Genomic DNA, 23,191 nt, shown 5'->3' with positions numbered 1-23,191 from the left:
ATGCCACTCTCTGTGATGCCACGCTTTTCATTGTTATGAATGGGAAAACATGTTTTTGGCTAATAGATAAACTGTGAGAAAGTGTACCTTTGAATATGTCATAAGTGATTTGATTAGCTTATTCTTTGGTAACTATTTTGTGAAGCAAATCGAGAGGGGTGACGAATGAGTTAACGTCTGACTTGGGATCAGCCTTTCCTACCCGAATCCAAAACCAAAAACATGACAAAAACTGTTGAAACTGGCCCTGGACCAGCTTTTGGGCAGAGAGAATCCGCCTACATAACGTAATCGGCTACGCAGTCATATTCATCGAAAGCCTACACACAGAAGAACTACAAGATGGCGCAGGCTATATTTGAAGTCCTGGAAGGTATCGACACGTTGATCATATACCACGCTTTTAATTTGACAACATATGAATGTGTTGTAAGACAACTTTTTCTCGAAAAAGTGAGGTTATTTTGGGTTATCTGGGAGGTGTAATTATGGTAATGTGATATGGTAAGGCACAATTTGTATTATAATAATCGATGCCAGAGAGCTAGCTAGTTATCATTTCGTTGAGTAAATTTGGATAATTTTGCATTTGTTCTTTAAATTTGCTTATGGTGATGTATAGCTATTTCTTTTGTTTGGGGATTTTTTTGAGAAGAGGGAGTATGTCGCATTGAAACAGCAGCCACTTGCGCTAGCTTCAACACACTGAGAGGCTGCTTGTTGTCAAAATAGCAGTAGCGCACCAATCCTATTTTATTTTGTTCCTGTCGTACTATGGTATATCATCACCATGATCTGCACCGTTCTGACCTCCAGATCTATTATTCTTTTCTAGGGATGGACAACCAGACAGTCCTGGCTGTCCAGTCTCTGTTGGATGGCCAGGGAGGTGTCCCTGACCCAAACAACCAGAACATCTCAGGCTCATCTACCATTCAGGCAATGGGTGTGTACTTCCCTTTTATCCACTTAATTGTTGTCTCACTGCAATTTCTATTGTGTTGATCGGAGAACTAGGTACTACAGTAACTCAAAACAAGGACCCATTCTGTATCTCCACTGATTGCAGTTTAAATATGGAAGGGTGGATACAGTGCCTTCAGAAAGTATTCATACTCTTGATTCCACATTTTGTTGTGTTAAAGCTTGAATTCAAAGTATATGTTTTGTCTCACTCATCTACACACAATACCCCATAATGACAGTGAAAATGAAATACAGAAATCTCATTTTACATAAGTATTCACATGTTAGAATCACATTTGGCAGTGCTTACAGCTGAGTCTTTCTGGGTAAGTCTTTAAGAGCTTTGCACACCTGGATTGTACAATATTTGCACATTATTCTTTAAAAAATTCTTCAAGCTCTGCCAAGTTGGTTGCTAGACATCTGTTTTCAATTCTTGCCATATATTATTCAAGAAGATTTTAAGTCAAAACTGTAACTAGGCTCCTCTGGAACATTGTGTCATCTCCAGTTTATAATTATTCTTGTATTTTAGGTTATTGTCTACCAATGTCTGTTGGAAAGTAAATTGAACCAGCTATTCCTCTAGGATTTTGCCTGTGCTTAGCTCTTCTGTTTATTTTTAGCATAAAAAACTTCCTAGTTCTTGCCGATAACAAGCATACCTATTACATGATGCAGCCACCACCATGAAAATATGGAGATTGGTACTCGTTGTGTTGGATTTGCCCCAAACATAATGCTTTGTATTCAGGACAAAGTAAATTTCTTGGCCAAGTTTTTTCCAGTTTTACTTTAGTGCCCTATTGCAAACAGGATGTATGTTTTGGAATCTTTTTTTATTCTGTATGTAACAGTATAGCTTCCGTCCCTTTCCTCGCCCCTATCTGGGCTCGAACCAGGGACCCTCTGCACACATCAACAACAGCCACCCTCGAAGCATTGTTACCCATCGCTCCACAAAAGCCACTGCCCTTGCAGAGCAAGGGGAACAACTACTTCAAGGTCTCAGAGCGAGTGACGTCACCGATTGAAACGCTATTAGCGCGCACCACCGCTAACTAGCTAGCCATTTCGCATCGGTTACTTGTACACACTTCCATATTTTCACACTGTCATTTAGGTTAGTATTGTGGAGTAACTACAATGTTGTTGATCCATCCTCAATTTTCTTCTATCACAGCCATTAAACTCTCTAACTGTTTTATAATCCCTGAGCGGGTTCCTTTCTCTCCAGCAACGGAGTTAGGAAGGACGCCTGTATCTTTTGTAGTGACTGGGTGTATTGATACACCATCCAAAATGTAATTAATAACTTTACCATGCTCAAAGAGATATTAAATGTCGGATATATATATATATATATATATTTTTTTTTTTTTTACACATCCACCAATAGGTGTGAGGCTTTGGCAAACCACCCTGGTCTTTGTGGTTGAATCTGTGTTTGAAATTCACTGCTTGACTGGGGGACCTTACAGATATGTGTGGGGTACAGAGAATGAGGTAGTCATTCAAAAATCATGTTAAACAATATTATTGCACACGTTGAGTCCGTGCAACTTGTTATGTGACTTGTTAATCATATTTTTACTCCGGGACATAATTCCACTTTGACATTATGGGGTATAGTGTGTAGGCTAGTGTCTTAACATCTACATTTAATCCATTTTAAATTCAGGCTGTAATGTATCAAAATATGGAGAAAGTCAAGGGGTGTGGATACTTTCTGAAGGTACTGTATATTCCCAATTGTCCTCTACAGATGATGAAGATGTCTTTCTTTGTGGGAAGTGCAAGAAACAGTTCAACTCATTGCCTGCCTTTATGACCCACAAGCGAGAGCAGTGCCAGTCCAATGCCCCTTCCCTGTCTACAGTATCACTGGCATCTAGTAACGCCTACACCCCTGTGCCCTCCATTACCTCTGTGCCACAGACCCCCAACAGACAGGTGGGTACAGCACTACTGGCTTATAACGTATGGTTTTGATTGATAACTAAGATGTTTTTTGTTGTTGATCACTTAGTCTTTTCCCACACCATGAGTCTGGCAAGATAAACTAGTTACCTATCTCCTGTACTTACTCCCCAGCCCATACAGTATCATAGCATACACCAGAGCAATAATTCACTTGCAATGTAAATGCAATAATGCAGCCTTCCTTTTTTCTTTGTTTTGCTATCCACATCAGGTATCCACATACATCACAGTGCCTCCATCTCCTCTTACTCACACACTGGTCCAAGGCAATGTTTTAGTGAGCGACGATGTTCTGATGTCTGCCATCTCCGCCTTCACATCCATTGACCAACCCATGGCAGCAATGCAGCCACCTATTCAGGTAAGTTGTTTTCATTCAATTAAGTATAGGGTTGCACAATTCCAGTAACTTTCCCAAGATTCCCTGGTTTTCCAGAAATCCCGTTTTGGAGGATTCTGGATTTCCTTGCTTATTGCCTAACTTGGATGGGAAGCTTTCTGGAATTGTTAATGGAACTTTGCATCCCAAATTAAGCTATTCTTCTCAATAAGTATATTCCTTTATTCACTGCATATCATGTTTATCTTTCCTTCTCAGAGCAACCTGAGTATGCACACAGGTGCATCCTACCTTCAGCACCATCAGCAGTCCTCCCACTCTCTCCCACCCGGACAGTCTCAGCCTCTGTCCTCCCAGGTGCCACCCAGTATCAGCAACTCAGTGGTCCAGGTCTACAGCACAATGCCTCAAATGTCTGGGAGTGGTAATGCAGAGATTCACACCTTGGGCTTGCAGCTGTTCCAATCTGTACAGGTGAGCTTTAACTAATGCAATCTGTGATTTGCAGAGAATGAGGAGGATGACAGACTTGTACTCTGCAGTCTTTGGGCAACTTCCTAAAGAGTTTGGCTCAGTAGTTCACTAACACTATACATTTTTTCTGCCCACAGGTCCCGAGTCAGTGTGTGGAGAGCCAGTCATTCAACACTCCTCCAATATACAGCCCTGGGAAGCAAGGCACCAAGACCAAAACCTGCAGCATCACTGGAAACCTAACTGGGCTTGAGGAGTTTGACAAAGTGATCATTCCTAAACGACCCAAAAATGGAAAGAAAGGCCAGGATGGAGCAGTGGGTATGATTTTGAAAACAAATGTCAATATACAGTACATATTGGTCTGACCCTAACAATATATATTTTTACATTGTTTTCTCATCATTGGCTAAATAAAATAATGTTGTCCATTGTTAATATTCATTGGCTCTTCAGCAGAACAAATGAAAGGAAAGTCCCAGAAGCTGAAGTGCAATTTCTGTGACAAAGTCTTCTCCAAAAACTTTGATCTCCAGCAACATATCAGAAGGTGAGCTTAACAAACCAAATGTACCATTCAGCCCAAACAGAAAAGCACTATCCATATGCGTTGACATCTTTGATGTCTCTACAGTCATACAGGGGAGAAGCCTTTCCAGTGCATCGTATGTGGCCGGGCCTTTGCCCAGAAGTCTAATGTGAAGAAGCACATGCAGACACACAAAGTGTGGCCCTCGGGCGTGGCCAGTACAGTGTCCAGACTGCCCATCACAGTTAAGGTGGTCCCACTGTGTGCAGAGGAGGTCATGGAGCAACAGGAGGAACAGCAGCATGAGGAGGAGGAGGAGCAGCCAGGTAATCATCTCACTGTGGAATCTTTTTCTCTATAGGCCATTCAGACCTTTTGTGGATGACATAGTGGTAATAATATCCAAAATCAATGTATGTATGTCATAATGAATGTATTATTAAGGGCCTAAGTATGTATTATAAATGTAGATTGTGTGTTCAGAAGCCCCAGGTAAGCCTGAGGAGAGAGACTGTGACTCCCAGACTGATGTAGACAGCCTGGTTGATGGTGAAGGCAAGCACAATGGCCAGCAGGCTCAGACCAAGCAGATAATCCTGATCGACAGCTCTTACCAGTGCCAGTTCTGTGCTGGCAAGTTCAGCACCTACTTCCAGCTCAAATCTCACATGACCCAGCACAAAGGAGAGCAGGTGAGTCCACATGGCCAGAGGGAAGGATCTACCCAGAACAATAATGAAGCACGAGCATTATTAAGCACAGGGGGCAATCGGTGTTCATATTATTTGGAAAACCTTTTTGTTCTCCTTTGAACAGGTATTAAAATAGAAATGTTATTCTGTCAGATGTCTTCCTTAAGAGCTCTGTCCTCACCTTCTAATGTTCCTTTCTGCTGTGTTTCAGGTATATAAGTGTGTGGTGAAGACCTGTTCCCAGACTTTCCAGAAGCTGGATCTGTTCCTGGAGCACACCCGGATGCACCAGGAGCAGCTCACCTACCGCTGCCACCTGTGTAGCAAGGTGTTCCCCTCGCTGTTTGAGCTGGGGGTGCACCAGTACTCCCACTGCTTCTGTCCCCAGCAGAACCCACGCAAGGAGACGACTTTCTATAGGTTAGCGTCACAAACTCCAGTCTCCTAATTAGGTCATACTAATGCTTACAAAGTTCAGTCAGTTGCTTTCTTTTCAGTGTGATCACAGCTTCTCTCTGTGTTTTATATGGCCTTTAGTTTGACCCCATGGTTACGGGTTTCACCAGTGTTTCTGTCACACTCAGGTGCATGAAATGCCAAAGCCGGTACTCCACGCAAGAGGCCTTGGAGCAGCATTTGTTAACCGCCTCACATAACTTCCCCTGCCCACATTGCCAAAAGGTATGCTCTAGAAAAAATGGCTGTCACTCGCTGCTATGTTAGAATTAAGTCACTCTAAATAATGCATTTATTTTTAACAGGTTTTTCCTTGTGAGAGGTATTTCCGGCGGCACCTGCCCACACATGGTATCGGAGGAAGGTTCAAATGTCAGATATGTACAAAGTTCTTCAAAACAGAGCACTACCTCAAACTGCACACTCGTATCCACTCAGGTGAGGCATGCAGACATGGTGCAAATAACTTTCACTCGATTCTCTCTGCTGTGCTTATGGCAACACTGTCATTTCATTGCAGGAGAAAAGCCATACCAATGTTCTGTTTGTGAGGCCATGTTCAACAGGAAGGACAAGGTGAAGAGGCACATGCTCATTCATGAGCCCTTTAAGAAATACAAATGTCCATTTAGGTAAGTGAGGTGTATATTTATCTAACAGATCATATGTGAGCCTATTTGGAAACCTGAGCCACAAAAGATTCCAATAAAAACCTGGGGATACGTCAATGTAACAGAAAGTTGTGTTTTTATTGGTGTATTCAAAGCATTGTTTTGTGCTTTCAGGACACATGTTGGCTGCATTAAAGAGTTTAACAGACCAGACAAGCTGAAGGCACACATACTGTCTCATTCTGGTGAGTATTTCCTGTCTATTGTAGTAAATGATTAATATACCAGTCACAACTGTAAACATAATTTACCTTGTTGCAAAACCATTTAGAGCCATACTTTTGTTTCTGTTGTCTCAAGGTATCAAGCCCTATAAATGTGGGTACTGCCAGAAAGCTTTCAGCAGAAGAGCCCACATGCTTGAGCACCAACGCTCCCACACAAACAACTATCGTTTCCGATGTGCCACCTGCAAAAAGGGCTTCACCCGACAGAAGTATTACAGAGACCACAAGTGCCCCATGGCAGGGGCTGTGGTGGCGAAGGACAGGGCGGAGAAAAGAGTGACGAGGCAGGGACACGGAACAGAGGGGTCAAAGGGGAACGAGGAGTCAGATCTGGAACAGAGCAGGGGAGAGGTGGATGAAAAGGAGGGCGACGAGGAGGATGATGAAGAGGAGAGGGTCGAGGACCCTCAGGCAGTCAGTTGTCCCAGTTGAGGATCTGTCGGCGGGAGGAGAGGCAGAGCTAGAGGAACACTTTGAAGACTGCGGAGTGAGACTGGCTGGTTACAGCAGAGCACCCATGTTCATAGAGACAGTGGATTGAGGCCTGAGTTAGCTAAACAGACCTAGGCTAACATTCCACACCTTGTGTCCTTGTCAAATGCCAAAGTTTTGCATGGCGGGAGTAGAATGATAGCTAAACAGACTGGTGCCAAGACTAGGCCTGAGTTATTCAAGCAGAATCTTGAAAAGATTGTCCTGAGACTACCTTTGCATATGGAAGGGATTTGAATCTCACTATATCCCTCCAATTAAATTAAAGGGGGTTTATTTGTTTTATATTAAAACATTGAAGCTTGGCACTTTGTCTTTCATTGATGATTGTTATTCAGAACAGTGAGTTAGTGTCTTCAGAAAGTATACACACCGCTTGACCTTTTCCACATGTGTTACAGCTTGAGTTTAAAATGGTAAAAAAAAAAAAAAAAAAATTGACTGGCCTACACACAATACCATGTTGTCAAAGTGGAATTTTTTTTATAAAAAAAATATTTAAATGAAAAGCTAAAATGTCTTTAGTCAATAAGTATTCAACCCCTTTTGTATGGCAAGCCTAAATAAGTTCAGGAGTAAAAATGTGCTTAAGTCAAGTTCCATGGACTAACTCTGCAATAAGTGTATATAAATAAATCTCTTTACCCCACACAGATAATTGTAAGGTCGAGCAGTGAATTTCAATCACAGATTGAACCACAAAGACCAGGGAGTTTTGCCAATGCTTAGCAAAGAATGGCACCTATTGGTAGATGGGTCAAAAAATGACATTCAATATCCCTTTGAGCATGGTGAAGTTATTAATTACACTTTGGAGTATCAATCCACCCAGTCACTAGTGATACAGGCGTCCTTCCTAACTCTGCCGGGGAAGATGGAAACTGCTCAGGGATTTCACCAAGAGGCCATTGGTGACTTAAAAAAAATGGAGTTTAATGGCTGTGATAAAACTGGGAATGGATCAACGTTGTTACTCCACAATACTAACCTAATTGACAGTGAAAAGGAAGCCTGTACAGAATACAAATATTACAAAACATGAATGCTTCCTGCAACAAAAGTACTACTGCATAAAAATTGTCTGAATAATTAATTGAATATAAAGTGGTATGTTTGGGGTAAATCAAATAACACATTACTGAGTATCACTCAGCTGCACGTTATGTGTTTGCTTGTAATAGTTAAGGACTGGTGAGTTTCAGGATTAAAAAGACAGAATGGAGCTTAGCACTGGCAAAATCCTAGATTCAGTCTGCTTTCCAAGACACTGGAAGATGAATTCACCTTTCAGCAGGATAACCTAACACACCCGGCCAAATCTACACTTGAGTTTCTTACCAAGAAGACAGTGAATGTTGAGTGGCTGAGTTACAATTGACTTAAATCTACTCGAAAATATATGGCAAGACCTGGAAATGTTTGTATAGCAATGATCAATAACCAATTTGACGGAGCTTGAAGTATGTTGAAAAGAATAAATGGGCAAACGCTGCACAATCATGTGTGAAAAGCTCTTAATGACTTACCCAGAAAGACTCCGCTATAATCACTGCTAAAGGTGCTTCTACAAAGTAATGACTCAGTGGTCTGAATACTTAGGTAATTTAGATTTTTGGTATTTCATTTTTAATAAATTAGGAAAAATCTATAAAAACATGTTTTTACTTTGTCATGGGGTATTGTATGTAGATGCGTAAGAAAAACATTTGACCCATTTTGAATTCAGGCTGTAATACAAAATGTGGTAAAGTCAAGGGGTATAAATACTTTCTGAAGGCACTGCATCTCATCCATGGGCAGATGTTTTTTTTTCACCTGCCGCATGTACAGTAAATCTATCGTGCAGATTCCTGACTTCCTTTGGAGGTAACAATTCTATTTTTGTATATAACATTCTATGAATGAATCTTAAGGCATGCACTCTATAATACACTGCATTTAGCTAGAATGAAAATGAAACTATTCAAAATGGATAGCCATGATTTGAAGCCCTTTCACTCGTTTAACTAGATGGTTTAGATTTCTTCACTGACGTCACTACCACAGTAACACCACAAAAGGAAAAACACTAAACCCATTGAATTAATTTGATATTTTTTATATATATATATATATATTTTTTTACACAAATTCATAATGTACATATAAATCAAAACAGGGGAAAAATCTTTCAAATGGCGTTTCACAACACACCCCTTATTACTAAACACTATTTTTATTTTACAAAATGAAATTAATTTGTTATTAACACAATTTACAACATGGTTTCATATACAGGGAGAGCAGTTTAAGTTGCATTAAGGATACATCTGGAGACAAAAATAGGAGCCAACTTTTTATTTGCAATGCACCCAAAATCATTATTTACACATTAACTACCCTAGAATTTCCATTCAAAATCAACCCAGAAAAACAAACTAAATGTATTCTCACCGACGTTCCCATGCCTTTGCCACGGCTAGAAAAACATCTCCCATTAATATAAAATGGATAAATCAGTTTGTTAAAAATCTCTTTTAAAAGCTACCTGTTTAGTCTTCACAGGCACAACCTCAGCACACAACTTGGTTAAATCGCAAATCAGCCAAGACATCAAGGCAATATTCTGGACACAAACATTTCACACTTCCTATTCCCCAGAATACTTAAAAGAGATTACATTTTATCATGTCACAATGCCCTATAAAACTAGGGTCATAGTAGAGCCACATCCATGTACCTTTATAAATATAGGGGCCAATATTGTCCCGTGCAATATTTGATTGATTCACAGATAAATGCTAAGGAACCTTGAACAGAAGAACTGTTCTATTTTAAAGCATGTGCAGTGAACCTTCTGGATCTGGCCATTGTCTTATCAGACGTAACAAGTTTCCTTAAAGTCAGTGTTGGGATAGTCAGAAATAGTGTTGGGACCGATGCTGCTGATAACCCTGTCCCATATATGATATGATGTTATTGAGGGTGAGTTTCCAGCGTTAATACATGATGGGGGGAGGGGCACACATTCTATGAGACAGGAGCAGTTTACTCTTGTGGATCAATAACCACCTCTAATATGCTTCCAATATTTTAGAGCAAGGTCTCTCCCTTCAACAGCACGCACAAACACGCTTACACAGATGCCAGTCTTCGAGAGGCTCCCTGGCTTAAACACTGACAAACGAAGACCACACTCCTGTGTCTATCGATCAGTTGCTAGATCACTCCTGCCCAAAGCCCTCAGTCTCTTCAATCGCAAACATCAATTTCTCCTTCAGCTGCTCATAGCTTTTGTAAGGAGGCAGATCCAATCGATTGAAGCTAGAAAAGGGGGAAAGAGGGGCAGGTTCGTTATCTGTCGAATGAAGCCTTTACTCTGTTTTAACCTAGACTCTTCCATACAGTACTCACCAGGTGTGACTTCTGGGCAGCCAGTTCTCCTTTCCCACCTTCTCAATGCAGAACTTCTGCGGGCCATTGCTCCCTACAAAACCAAATATGGAAGTCACTAACCCATCTACTTACAGGTAAAAAGGGCACAATGTTATGTTTCATTATCTTTTACCTCTGCAGATTGTATTTGTCATCCACCCATGAGGGGAAGGAACAGCCTCAAACTTACCCAATAGGTCAGAAAAGCCTCCAACAGGAAGGCGACAGGTGCCTGTGACGAACTGGAGGAGTCTCATCCGCTTCTCGTTGTCCATCTCTTTGATGAGCTGGAAGGAAAGTACAGGAGGGTACAGTATGTCCAGGCATGTTCTTTAGTGCGTGATCTGAATGGAATGATACTGAGGAGATGTGACATCTGACTGTAGCACAGGTGAGGAGTAACACTGACCTGCCAGAACCAGAGGACCTGCTTGCTGCTGCGTGCGTAGTGTCTGTAGATGGTGTTCCTCTGCCAGTCTGTCAGGTCGATCTCCTGCATCCCACACAGCATCACCTGCAGGAAGTGGACATGTCACAATTGGTTCAATGGAACAACTGATCTTTACCAGAGTGAATATTGGGAATCTGGTGTAAATAAGTATGCTAAACTAAGACTCATACCTCCAGTTCTTTGGCGTCAAAGTACTGCAAGTACTGCTGTGGGAGGACCTCGTTGAAACCCTCAAAGAAGGCCTGGGTCTGCTCCTCCACACCTCTGGACAACCTCCACTCTGCTACAAGCCTGGGAGAGAAACACAGACCATTAAGGCACCACACACCAGGACAGTAGTGAAAAGGGGTCAGAGGTACCAAGAGGGGAGAAGGCGGCCATACGCTGAGACAGACCTAATATACTCCCCCTTGTTCTCCTCAGTGACCAGGACCTCGCCACCGTCCGGCTTGAGCTCATGAGTGGTGATTTCACCCAGAATCTCTTTGTCCACAGAGAAGTACATCTCCAGGCCACACTCCTCAATGTCATTCTCCCTAAAGTATACAAAAAGATGACAAAGACATGTGTCAGCGACTTAACACAGAAAACAACAACTTTCATTAAGAAAAATGGGAACAAAATATTGAACAAACATTAACATCCGTTACAACCAAAGTTAATATCAGTACAGCTTCCGCAGAAGACTCACTTAATCCAGATAAGAGAATTGTAGAATTCTGTGTCAATGGACTCAAGATCTTTCAGTGCCCATGGCTTGTTCAGCATGCGCTTATAGAACGGCAGCGAGAAGCCTGTGTCAATGAACTTCCCATGGAAAAGAGCCTGGGAAAAGAGATCAGGAGGTTAACATCTAAAAATATAGAACTACATCAGATCTTTGCACTTGCAAACATATCACATTGCAGTAGAAGTTGAACTTAATGACTCAAAATAGTTACCATAGCGATGAAGCGTCCAATGAATTTAAAGTATTTAAGGTGGTCAGGGTTAATGTATGAGGCAGGGTTGATCTGCAGGCAGTAGTTGTCCTTCCCAGCATATTCAAATAGGCAGTACATGGGGTTCAGCACCTCGTGAGACAGCAGGAAAAACCACTCCCTACAGAGGAAGAAATTGATAACTCATCACAATACCTCTCTGCAAGCATCCAACGAACACCATACTTTATAACGTGGTCAAATAACTGGTAGACAACCACTTATCTAGGATATTTTACAAGGCAATTCAAAAAGCTGAAACCTTGACCAAAGGCAACTTCATCACTACGACAACATATTATTTATTGGAGTGCAATGACTGTACAAGAGCACATTAGAGTTTTACCTTGCCACCCCACCATAATCGAGGCCTTCTTCCCCAGGGAATATGATCCATAGTCTCCTGCGGAGGTCCTGTGCATTGAAGCTCATTATCTACAATGGAAAGAATCAAATTAATATGGACAACATGTCAGTGTCAGCATGATCATTTGGGAGGATGTTTACTCACTTGTTGGAACGAGTCCTCAAACAGGGTTTTGCGGGTGACAGTGATCTTGATGTGCTGAGGCATTGACAATTGCTGGACAAGAAGAAGAGGAAATCATAAGTGATTTTGAAGCATGTGACTTTTTTCAGAATGGGCCAACAGAAATAACAGGTCATCATTTTCATTTAATTGGGTCACTGTATTGGAATTCATGTGGTTCTGTTGATCATAAAAACAATGACAAAGTTTAACCACTCAAACTCAGAAGGCATGACACCTACCTGGCACCAGAATCTGAAGTACTGGACTTTGGCTTTAAAGTCTCGAACGTAAGTAATCTGGGGCCCATTTTCACTGTTTTATAGTAAGCGGGAAGGAACAAGGCACACATTGTCACACATCATGGCCAAAACACAAATCAGCCTTGTCAGATTACCTGGCTTTAACTATAGTTTATGAGAACTATACAATACTGTCAAATCATAGACCCCAGACAGACAATGGTATGTGTTCACTACTCTCTTCAGAAATAACAAATGGCTAGATATTGACAATTGTTTCAGCCAAAACATGCTACATGTGAGCAGACAAACAGCTAGAGGGGAAATATCAATAACCTCAGTCCTGTGAAAAGGCACCAAACAGGTAATTCCTGTTAGTTGGGGAATAGAGCTAAGCAAAGTCACTGCTGCACAGAGAACAGTCATGTTGACAGTACACCATCATCCTTCAGGTGTGGCTCATTACAATACTAAAAGATAGACAGTACAGTATCGGTTCAGCCCATTTTAGTCATCCTTATTTGACATTTTTAGAACATAAAGGGCTGTTATTAGTAGCAACACTTCCATCACCAGTCTGTTTTAGGTCAAAACTAGTCTCAAACAGAACCGTGTTTGCTACATACAGCCTAGTTTTATTCTAAAATATGGCCTCAAGAAAAATTATTTAGTCAGAGTGGGAGCCCAATGCTTTTATATCAAGTGAATGGAATGTTGTGACGTACAGTGAGGATGTTCCAGTGCGAGGGTCGATGTATGTAGTGGCTCTCCTGTTGTGGTCCACAAAGTATGGGATGCCGTCGACAGTGAACCTCATCTCCCAGCCCTCTGGAAGAGGCTTTTCATTCAGCAGCCTGAGAGAGAGTGTGTCTGTCATTACTTGGACCAAGAGTCAGACACAGATCTGCACAATGTCTGAATTAACACTTCAGATCCAGCACATGGGCATGTGGAGAGTACTAGAACCAGGGCTGAGCTAATCTTGCCAGGATAGCCCCCACGGAGGTTAAAAGTAGCTGTTAGAATACATATCTGCACTAAGAGTAGCACAGATGAACTTCTCACCCCTGAGTGCGAGGGTCCTCCCACTGTGTAGTCCGTGTGGTGTGTTGGACAAAGTACACTCTCTCGTTGCTGTCAGTTCTTTTCTCTGAGGACGTAAAGAAATTCATGAAAAATTCTAGAAAACATTTAATGAATCTGTGCGATGTGAGGTAGTGAGATATTACCCCATCCATGTGGCAGCGGGCCCAGGGGATCAAACTGCTTATTCTCAGTGGCTGGAACCTGGTCCTGGAGCTTCAGTGCACCAGAGAAAATAAGGAATAATATTTGAACAAAGTAAAAAAATTCAACTGATCAAGATTGGTTAAATATCACCAACTGAAAGAGGGAAAACTGTTTACAGCACAATATGTAAAGAATTAAGAGAAGCAGACAATCTGATTAGGCTGACAAACACTAATAGATTGTCTGGACACAACAGCAAGGCCCAATTAATTACATTTCATAGTTAGAGCAGTTATAGGAAGATAATATCATGTCTGGCTTGCCAGCTAGCTCATTTGGCTAAATAAAGCCAGGGGTGGGTTAGCATCCCCCTTTAGTTATTTAGTTCCTAATAAACTTCCTGTAAATTACCCAATCCATTTGATGGCATTATCATTGCACACAGTGCAAATAGCAGCTTTCCCCATTTATTTAAAATCTTCATCTCTTGAGTGTTTCACAACTGTTCAGTACTGTTATTGAAGGAACTAAGCACTTGATTTGACCAGTCAGAGTTCCCACTTACCCCATTCACCCCAAATATGAAGCGCTGGTTGAACTGCTGCATGGCACCCTGTAGCTGGTTGCGTTGGTGCTGCCACTGTTCATAGTTCCGTACCGTCTCCATGGTGGGCCGTTGCCAGGTGGTAGTTCTGGTGATGTGGTCTACAAAGTAGACCCTGCCCATGGGGTCCACTCTCCGCTCCCACCTACACACAGGGCAAAGAGGAACAGGGGAGACAGTATAAGAGCTTTGGCATTTAGTATCTTCTAGTAACAAAGACACTATTCTCTGTGTTAGTATGGAGGTAGGAAAAATGCATTTGAATACTGTATGTAGAATGTATATTGTAGTTGGAGTATCAGTTGAGTATGAAGATACAGGATATGTAAGGGGAGTTACCCAGAAGGTAGAGGCTCAGGCCGCTCCCACGTCGTCCTCTTTTCCACATGATCTACAAAATACAGCCTTCCGTTCTGATCCACCCTCTGCTCCCATCTTCACAGCAACACAAAGAAAAAGTTTACACTTAAAAAAAAACAGTCCACCAGCTAAAAAAGCTAGAATCCAAATCACATCAGGTAGTGTAGAGTTACAGTATAAAAATGACGAGACTAAGTAACCCTGGAGCAATGATAACAGGTAATTGCAGTTGGTAAGCAGTCGCAGCAGACATATTTCAAACAGCTCTCTTGCTCACATCTTCAGTTTAACAGAACATGTCAGATGAACTCCTGAGTTGTATTGACACCACTAACTGACTAACTGAGTGTTACTGCCAGACCGATCAACATGGATGGCTTGACCCTTACCCAGGAAAGAGTGGGCCTGCAGCAACAGTGGGGACTCTGGGGGGGCCTGGAGCAACACTGGCTGCTTGTCTGGCTGCTATTGCTTGGCTCTGGTCGTGTGTAGGGGGTGGGGCATTGGGGTCTGCGGCTGGTACTGCAGGTGCAGGCATACGGACTGGGGTTTCTGAGCTGGGGCCATCGCTTCCTTCAGTTGGTATGGAACTATTAGAGGATGCTGCCGAAAACCAGTGAATGAGAAAAAAGATTGGATGAGTTTGAGAAAACGACACTAAATGGTTGTTTTCTGCCACATTATCTGACAAATGCATACAAAACTAAGCCATCGCAAAACTGGGGCCATCACTTCCTTCAGTTGGTATGGAACTATTAGAGGATGCTGCCGAGGATGCTGCATAAAGCAAAACACCATGCCATAAAATCCCCAGGAGCATTAGTGTTGGTTTAAGATGGGCTAAGAGGTTGACCCACTCACCTGGAGAGGAGGTTGGTCTGCGTGGGGTGGGTGGTGGGGGTCGGGAGGGCCTGGGGGGACGTAGAGGATTCCCCTTGGAGCTCCCTGCTGACAGAGCGGGAGACCCTGTGCCGTTCACTGCGACCACACGCCCAGTTGGGGAAGCTCTGTGCTCCAAACCATCCACAGAAGGAGAGCCATCTCTACTCCTCCTGCCACAAGGTCAACTATTAACTCTGTTCATAAGCAAGACCATCATTACCACAGTAACCAGGAATAATAGGCTTACCTCACATCATGATCCCCGTTGTGTTGCGATTCCCCATTTGACATACCTGAGATCAGAAACACAGAGTTGTGAACTGAACATACTGACGGGAAGCTGGAGCTTATTTTCTGGGCAGGTTGGGAAAACCATAACTCTCCCATAAATCAATACAGATAACAGTGCGGATAACATTGCACAGAGCAGACGCACTTCGGCTGTTGGCCTCGACAGCAGAGGCAAACATCTCTGGGTCGACCTGCATGCCGTCCAGACAGACAGACAGGTCCCCCACCACATCGGTCTGGTCTTTGTCTGCACTCAGCTGCAGGGTCTGCACCACCTCAGAGACTGAAGGGAAAAACACCATGGAACAAAATCATTGGTTATCAGAGATGGGGGAAAGAACCTAGTTACAAATCGGGATATTATTTTTCACAAAATATCGTATTGTCAATAAGCTGAATATTATGTTTGCGCTAGTTGGCTGTATCTGCACCAAAACTATAGTATTTTTCCTTCATAGCTTGTTCTCCATCTTATTTTAAATAGGGAGCCAATTTGTTTTCAGCACTTTAATTTCCATGACTGATCAAAACTTATTTTCTCATGTCTCTCTCTTGTCCCTCTGCAGCAGACATATAGTGAGCAATATGTTTGGAATATCGAGTTGCAATAAAATCACATTATCCAATCGCAATACATATATCAGCACCTAAGTATCACGATAATGTCGTATCGTGAGGTCCCTGGCAATTCCCAGCACTATTGGTTATGTAATAAAAAGCCTCCTTCCACTCAGTTCCTTGTCTGTCAAAAGCCTTTATCAGCACTTTGAGTCATCCTGCCACTTTGCACCAGGATGATAACCTTGAGTTTGAGACACAAGAGGGACATTAACGAACTGCTTGGATAGTATACCGCATAGGCTATGACCAATGATTATCTCGGTTGTCACCTTATGAAATATATCTTCAACAAACTAGTGGGAAAAAAGTCATGGAGAGATCATTCCCGTAAAAGGAATACAAGGAGAGTCATATACAGCCATAAGAAACAGAGTAATTACCCTACTCTAAAACTAAGCTGTCATTGTTTACTGCTTTGTCAAAATAGGAGACTGGTGTGATATGTTCAATCTGGTTTGTCTTAAACTGTATTTAGAAAATTGGCAGGGGACTGAATGAACTCTTTATGAAGGGGAAGTAATCTCATCTGCCTCTTATCTGTGACATCACACAGTCAAAGCAGAGGGAGGTGCTTGTGGCTGTGTTATGTAAGAGAGAGAGAGCACAGACACAGTACAGGCCCTTATCACACAGCCAAGCAAGGTATGCATAACATGATACAAGGAAGGCACTCACTATTCATGTCGTTGGATTTGAGTGTGTCGCTGACCTCCAGAGTTGCCATGCCTAACAATACGTCCGACTTCAAGGTCTGGTGACTCCATACCCGGAAGATGAGCTTGCTGAAAGGAGTGACAATTCTATTGCCGAGATAAAAGAAAAACATACAATGAAGATCACATTGGTTAATTCACTGGGAATATAGCATACATTTTAGGTGAGAGTTGATCAGACACGAAATAGTCAAAGATAATTATTATCAAATATCTGAAGACAAAACAAACAGCGTTAGCATGGAGGCAAATAGAAGCAAGTGTCCATGCTCACTATTACAGCTGCCTATTTAAACACTAAATATTTGCATGAAAAGACAGTTATGGAAGCGCATCAGCTTACTCAACCATAGTATAACTGCTCTGAATTCTCCACACCAAGACATACTGAAATTGGAGAGGGACTTTAAATCAAGAAGGGACTGCAGAGTAAGACTCCAGAGCTATTTAAAGAAGGGATTGATTGTGTGGATGTGTTGGCACTTGGCACTACTAAATCATGAGTGGATTCTCAGTCAACCCTATACACTTGCGAGAGAATTTGTACTCGTTAAATTAATAGGCGGCTGTTCCTTGTGCTCAACAATAACACGATGACAACTTACACAGTGAGCAGCTGCTTCCATTTGGGACTGTGGGTGTTGTTGCATTTTTCGGTCTTTTTGGACTGGCCGTCAACTGCAACTTCAACATATGGACTGGGGCCAAACCAGTTCTTCTTGTTCTCTTTCAGTTTTGCTGATAGCACTGAGGAGATGAAGAGTGTTGTGAATTAGGGCAGAGCTAGAAGGAAAACTGTCTGTTGGAAGTTTGACAGCAGCTCAGTTAGTAGTCGCGGTGCTTGCAATGCCTGGGTAGTGGGTTCGATTTCCCCACCCATACATAACAATGTATGCACACATGACTAAATGACATATTTTACTATATTATAGGGCACTTCAGGTCAATTCTGTTTTATGAACATCGCCCACACCCTGAGAGAGCGTTTCATATGTTTGGTATGGACTAAGCCCTTCAACACCCAAAATAAATGACAAGGATCAGGATTAAGAACCTACCCATAATTTGCAGTTGTGCCTTCATGGGGTAGCCATTCCCAGGGCCTGGTTTAGCAATGCTGGAGGCCATGACATACCTGCAACAAAACACCACACTCAGTCAACCATTCAATGGACCAACGCACATTCCATGCAATGCAAGTTACAGCCTTTCTATCCTCTGTCTCACTGCATTGTGAGAGACGCTTTATGATATTACAGTGAGCTTATCTAAATGTGATGTTATCTGATTGTAATGAAACAAAATATCATGGTCAGCATTCTGTTAGTTACACTATTACCACCCAGCAACTAACACAGACCTCTTTTGAATGGTAATGAAATCTTATTGCTATTAGTTAAAAGGTGTAATACGGTTATGCTTGTACCTACCATTCTCTGACGAGGCTAGACTTCTCTATAAGTACATGGAAGTCGGTGTCAAACTTACCGAGCTCAGATGTATATTTATACGATTCCTAAGAGTCATTTAGGTAATTCCACAGTAACAGAGTGACAGATTCAGATGTGTCACTTTAAAATGCATGTCAAACAAAAACAATTGCAAAGTTAAAGAAACCATACAAATCCATGCACAAGGACTACTTTGAACAGTGCAGATCCAAATGTTCTTAACAGAATGAAGGTTTGTGCTGTTTGCGTCCTCATTCTATTACCCAACTTTGCATCTGCACTGTTCTTGAAGTGAATGTGTTTTTGTAAGAATCTCAGTGGAAATTGTTGAAGCTAGTCCTTATGCATAGTATGGTTTGTATAACTTGGCAATCATTGATTTGTTTGAAATGTATTTTAAAGTGAAAAAGTCCCAGTGTCAGTCTGTTACTGTGGAATTGCCCATTTACAAATAACTGTTCTCTGGAAAATGCCTCGAGTGTGATACCATCCCACAAGTAACTTTCTAGGGAAAATCAAATTGGTGAAAGTAGCACCAGGAATCATAGCCTAGTCCTCATTCCTGGTTTGTGGTTACCTCATTGTGCATAATGTACACTAAAGTGCATTCAGACCCCTTGGCTTTTTTCATATTGCTACATTACAGCCTTATTCTTAAAGTGAAAAAACTATTTTATTTCCTCTTCAATCTACACACAATACCCCATAATGACAAAGCATAAACAGTCGTTTTAAACATTTTTTGTTGCAGATTAACTAAAAATAAAAAAACAGTAATACCTTATTTACATTTGCTATGAGACTCGAAATTGAGCTCAGGCGCATCATGTTTCCATTAAACATCCTTGAGATTTTTCTTCACCTTGATTGGAGTCCACCTCTGGTAAATTCAATTGATTGGACATGATTTGGAAAGGCACACCTGTCTATATAAAAAGGTCCCACAGTTGACAGGATTGTGTTGAGGCACAGATTTGGGGAAGGGTACCAAAACATTTCTGCAGCATTGATGGTGACCAAGAACACAGTGGCCTCCATCATTCTGAAATGGAAGAGATTTGGAACCACCAAGACTCGTCCTAGACCTGGCTGGTCCGGCCAAACTGAGCAATCGGGGGAGAAGGGCCTTGGTCAGGGAGGTGACCAAGAACTGTCCCTCCTCTGTGGAGATGGGAGAAGCCCAGGACCTACCGATATGGCTTCTTCACTTGCGGGATCGTCTGAGACCTGCCACACGCCAGCTGATGAAACTGAGAAATATTTCTGTCTGTAATAAAAGCCCTTTTGTGGAGGGGGAAAAAAAACTAATTCTGATTGGCTGGGCTTAGATCCCCAGTGGGTGGGCCTATGCCCACCCAGGCCTCACCCCTGCCCAGTCATGTGAAATCCATAGATGAGGTCCTAATGGATGTATTTCAATTGAATGACTTCCTTATATGAACTGTAACTCAGTAAAATCTTTTAAATTGTTGAATTTATATTGTTGTTCCGTATAATATTACACACAGGCATGTTTAACTTGTTTTTAAAGTATTGGTTAGAGTGCAACATTCCAGGAAGAGCTTTGTTTCGTGAGGAATACAACTTATAAATGCCAAACAACTTCCTTACCAATCATTACCCACAATGCATTGAGAAAGGTTAGCTACATTTACCCAGCCCCACCCCTCAGTTCAAACAAATTGGAAGGGTGGGGTTGTTGAAATTACAGTATGCTTTATGAACACATGTGACTGGATGACAGCAAGAGAACCCCAACGTCATTTTACGCAATAACAATATGTCTGGAGAACATAAACATAGCTAACTTTGATAGCATTTTGTTTGCCATCGCTAGGATTAGATGTTAACCATCAGTCGCATGACATTAGCAAAAGGCAAAGTGTAGGTATCTCCGACATGTTTGACAATGAAGAAGGCTAACGCGTTTAGCCTAGTTAGCTGAGTGGCTAAATTAGATGTAGTCTAACTCAAAACGAGTGAAATTACAACCTTGAAACTCCGCTATCTGGTAGCTAGCGAAATGTTATTTACGTTCTGCTCCGGGATACAGAGCTTGGATGCAATATTTGTGTTGTTTACGTGTTACATATCAGCTGGCAACTTATGAAGTTATACCATCTATGAATGGGTTACTCACAACTGCTCGTGACAACATAAGAGCACGAAATACAAAAAAAATACATTAAATTAAAAGCTGGCAGGTTAGCCTGTGTCGTGGCTGGCTGACCCAGTGTTTAGGCTAAATATTGTGGTTGAGGACCTCCCACCTCGGATATTATGCTTACCCGAATCCAAGGGCAGAAGAAGTTCAAGACGTGACAGGCAACTTTCCTTAATATCCCGGTCTGTTTTGGTTCTTTTGCGGCTTCACTTCAAGAAATACACTTCCACCATATTCGTAATCGTCTCACGTGACCGAAACAAGGTGGTGCGCACGCATACTTTTTCTGTGGTGTTTATCTGCGGTTGGCATCAAACTTTATGGTCTATTACCGCCACCTACTGTACTGGAATGTGGGCCAGAGACAGGGAGGAAGTAAATCCGTAGTTCCGGTTCTCTTAAAAATGTTGACACTCTTAATATGTTTTACTCCACATCCTTTCTCCTAAAGGTCTGTTTAGCTAGCACATCTACTTCCTCATTTCCTTTCACCCCCACATGGGCTGGGACCCAAGCTTCTGGACACCCATCTGTCTCACCCGTGCATGAATTGGAGTACCGCATTTAGCTATATGAGCTAAGTGTTTGCATACTCATCAGCACAGTACATGAATCAGAGCATATATCTATTATGTTTGTCTTGACTTCCACCACTAACTGCAAGGCCAACAGTACAGCCATCAGTTTTGCAATGCATACAGCCAGGTGGTCTGTAATACGTTTCCTTACTGCAAAACCATTTCCCTGTACAGCAAAGGCTGACCCAGTGTGACATGTCCATGGATCTTTTGATCCATCTGTATATATGAGCATAACATCTTGAAATACAGTGCCTTCGGAAAGTATTCAGACCCCTTGACTTTTTCCACATTTATTCTAAAATGGATTCAAATCAATCTACACACAATACCCCATAATGATGTTGCAAAAGACAGGTTTTTAGACATTTTTGCAAATGTATAAAAAAATTATAACTGAAATACCTTATTTACTGTACATGTATTCAGACACTTTGCTTTGAGTCCTGAAATTGAGCTACGGTGCATCCTGTTTCCATTGATCATCCTTGAGATGTTTTCTAACTTGATTGGAGTCCACCTGTGGTAAATACAATTGATTGGACATGATTTGGAAAGGCAAACACCCATCTATATAAGGTCCCACGGTTTATGTCAGAGCAAAAACCAAGCCATGAGGTTGAAGGAATTGTCCGTAGAGCTCCGAGACAGAATTGTGTCGAGGCACAGATCTGGGGAAGGGTACCAAAAAATGTCTGCAGCATTGAAGGTCCCCAAGAACACAGTGGCCTCCATTATTCTTAAATGGAAGAAGTTTGGAACCCCCAAGACTTTTCCTAGAGCTGGCCGCCCCAGCCAAACTGAGCAATCAGGGAGAAGGGCCTTGGTCAAGGAAGTGACCAGGAACTTGATGGTCACAGAGCTCTAGAGTTCCTCTGTGGAGATGTTCCTCTGTGGAGATGGGAGAACCTGTCAGAAGGTCAACCATCTATGCAGCACTCCAACAAATTAGGCCTTCATTGTAGAGTGGCCAGACGGAAGCCATTCCTCAGTAAAAGTCACATGACAGCCTGCTTGGTTTTTGCCAAAAAGGTAGCTAAAGACTCTCAGACCATGACAAACAAGATTCTCTGGTCTGATGAAACCAAGATAGAACTCTTTGGTCTGAATGCCAAGCGTCACGTCTGGAGGAAACCTGGCACCATCCCTATGGTGAATCATGGTGGTGGCAGCATCATGCGACTTGTCCGGATCGAGGCAAAGATGAACGGAGCAAAGTACAGAGAGATCCTTGATGAAAATCTGCTCCAGGTGACTCAGGACCTCAGACTGGGGTGAAGTTTCACCTTACAACAGGACAACGACCCTAAACACACAGCCAAGACAACGCAGGAGTAGCTTCTCTGAACGTCCTTGATTGACACAGCCATAGAACGAACTTAAACCTGATCTAACATCTCTGGAGACCTGAGACCTAGATGTGCAGAGACGCTCCTCATCCAACCTGACAGAATTGAGAGGATCTGCAGAGAAAAATAGGAGAAACTTCCCAAATCAAAATGTGCTGACTACAACATCACCTTACAGTGAAATGCTTACTTACAAGCCCTAACCAACAAAGCAATTTAAAAACAAGTAAAAATAGCTAAAAAATAATAAGTAATACAAAAAAAGTATATACAGGGGGTACCGATACAAAGCCAATGTGCAGGGGCACTTGTTAGTTGAGGTAATTGAGATCAAGTCTGGGTATACATTTGATTAGATGTTCAGGAGTCTTATGGATTGGGGGTAGAAGCTGTTTATGAGCCTCTTGGACCTAGACATGGCACTCCGGTACCTCTTGCCATGCGGTAGCAGAGAGAACAGTCTATGACTAGGGTGGCTGGACTCTTTGACAATTTTTAGGGC

The 23,191-nt window shown here is 42.1% G+C and overlaps 2 protein-coding genes across 3 annotated transcripts; one reads left to right on the top strand and one right to left on the bottom strand.

Moving 5' to 3' along the window:
- Positions 1-282: 282 nt before the first annotated feature.
- On the top strand, positions 283-7,483 carry LOC139417303 (zinc finger protein 341-like). Of its 2 annotated transcripts, none has more exons than XM_071166566.1 (15): positions 283-373; positions 836-946; positions 2,732-2,919; positions 3,161-3,310; positions 3,548-3,763; positions 3,901-4,084; positions 4,220-4,313; positions 4,398-4,618; positions 4,776-4,984; positions 5,196-5,404; positions 5,569-5,665; positions 5,746-5,878; positions 5,961-6,072; positions 6,226-6,296; positions 6,412-7,483. In XM_071166566.1, the coding sequence occupies exons 1-15, from the start codon at positions 343-345 to the stop codon at positions 6,768-6,770; spliced, it is 2,385 nt and encodes a 794-aa protein (XP_071022667.1). In that variant the 5' UTR covers positions 283-342; the 3' UTR covers positions 6,771-7,483. The 2 variants fall into 2 exon arrangements, with proteins under 2 accessions (XP_071022667.1, XP_071022668.1); XM_071166567.1 differs by having other exon boundaries at positions 318-373; positions 4,223-4,313; positions 6,412-7,333.
- Positions 7,484-9,152: 1,669 nt separating this feature from the next.
- On the bottom strand, positions 9,153-21,035 carry LOC139416605 (E3 ubiquitin-protein ligase Itchy-like). Its single transcript, XM_071165471.1, has 24 exons — positions 20,887-21,035; positions 18,206-18,282; positions 17,753-17,894; positions 17,110-17,234; positions 15,959-16,096; positions 15,770-15,815; positions 15,502-15,692; positions 15,030-15,243; positions 14,620-14,715; positions 14,242-14,425; positions 13,676-13,745; positions 13,512-13,596; positions 13,172-13,300; positions 12,447-12,519; positions 12,187-12,258; positions 12,022-12,110; positions 11,637-11,796; positions 11,387-11,520; positions 11,091-11,231; positions 10,866-10,986; positions 10,654-10,758; positions 10,435-10,531; positions 10,224-10,296; positions 9,153-10,133 (listed from the first exon to the last, which is right to left on the bottom strand). The coding sequence occupies exons 2-24, from the start codon at positions 18,273-18,275 to the stop codon at positions 10,034-10,036; spliced, it is 2,655 nt and encodes an 884-aa protein (XP_071021572.1). The 5' UTR covers positions 18,276-18,282; positions 20,887-21,035; the 3' UTR covers positions 9,153-10,033.
- Between the last annotated feature and the right edge of the window lie 2,156 nt (positions 21,036-23,191).

This window comes from Oncorhynchus clarkii, chromosome 9, assembly GCF_045791955.1.
Source record: "Oncorhynchus clarkii lewisi isolate Uvic-CL-2024 chromosome 9, UVic_Ocla_1.0, whole genome shotgun sequence".
NCBI lineage: Eukaryota > Metazoa > Chordata > Actinopteri > Salmoniformes > Salmonidae > Oncorhynchus > Oncorhynchus clarkii.
This window is presented reverse-complemented; position numbering and strand designations above follow the sequence as displayed.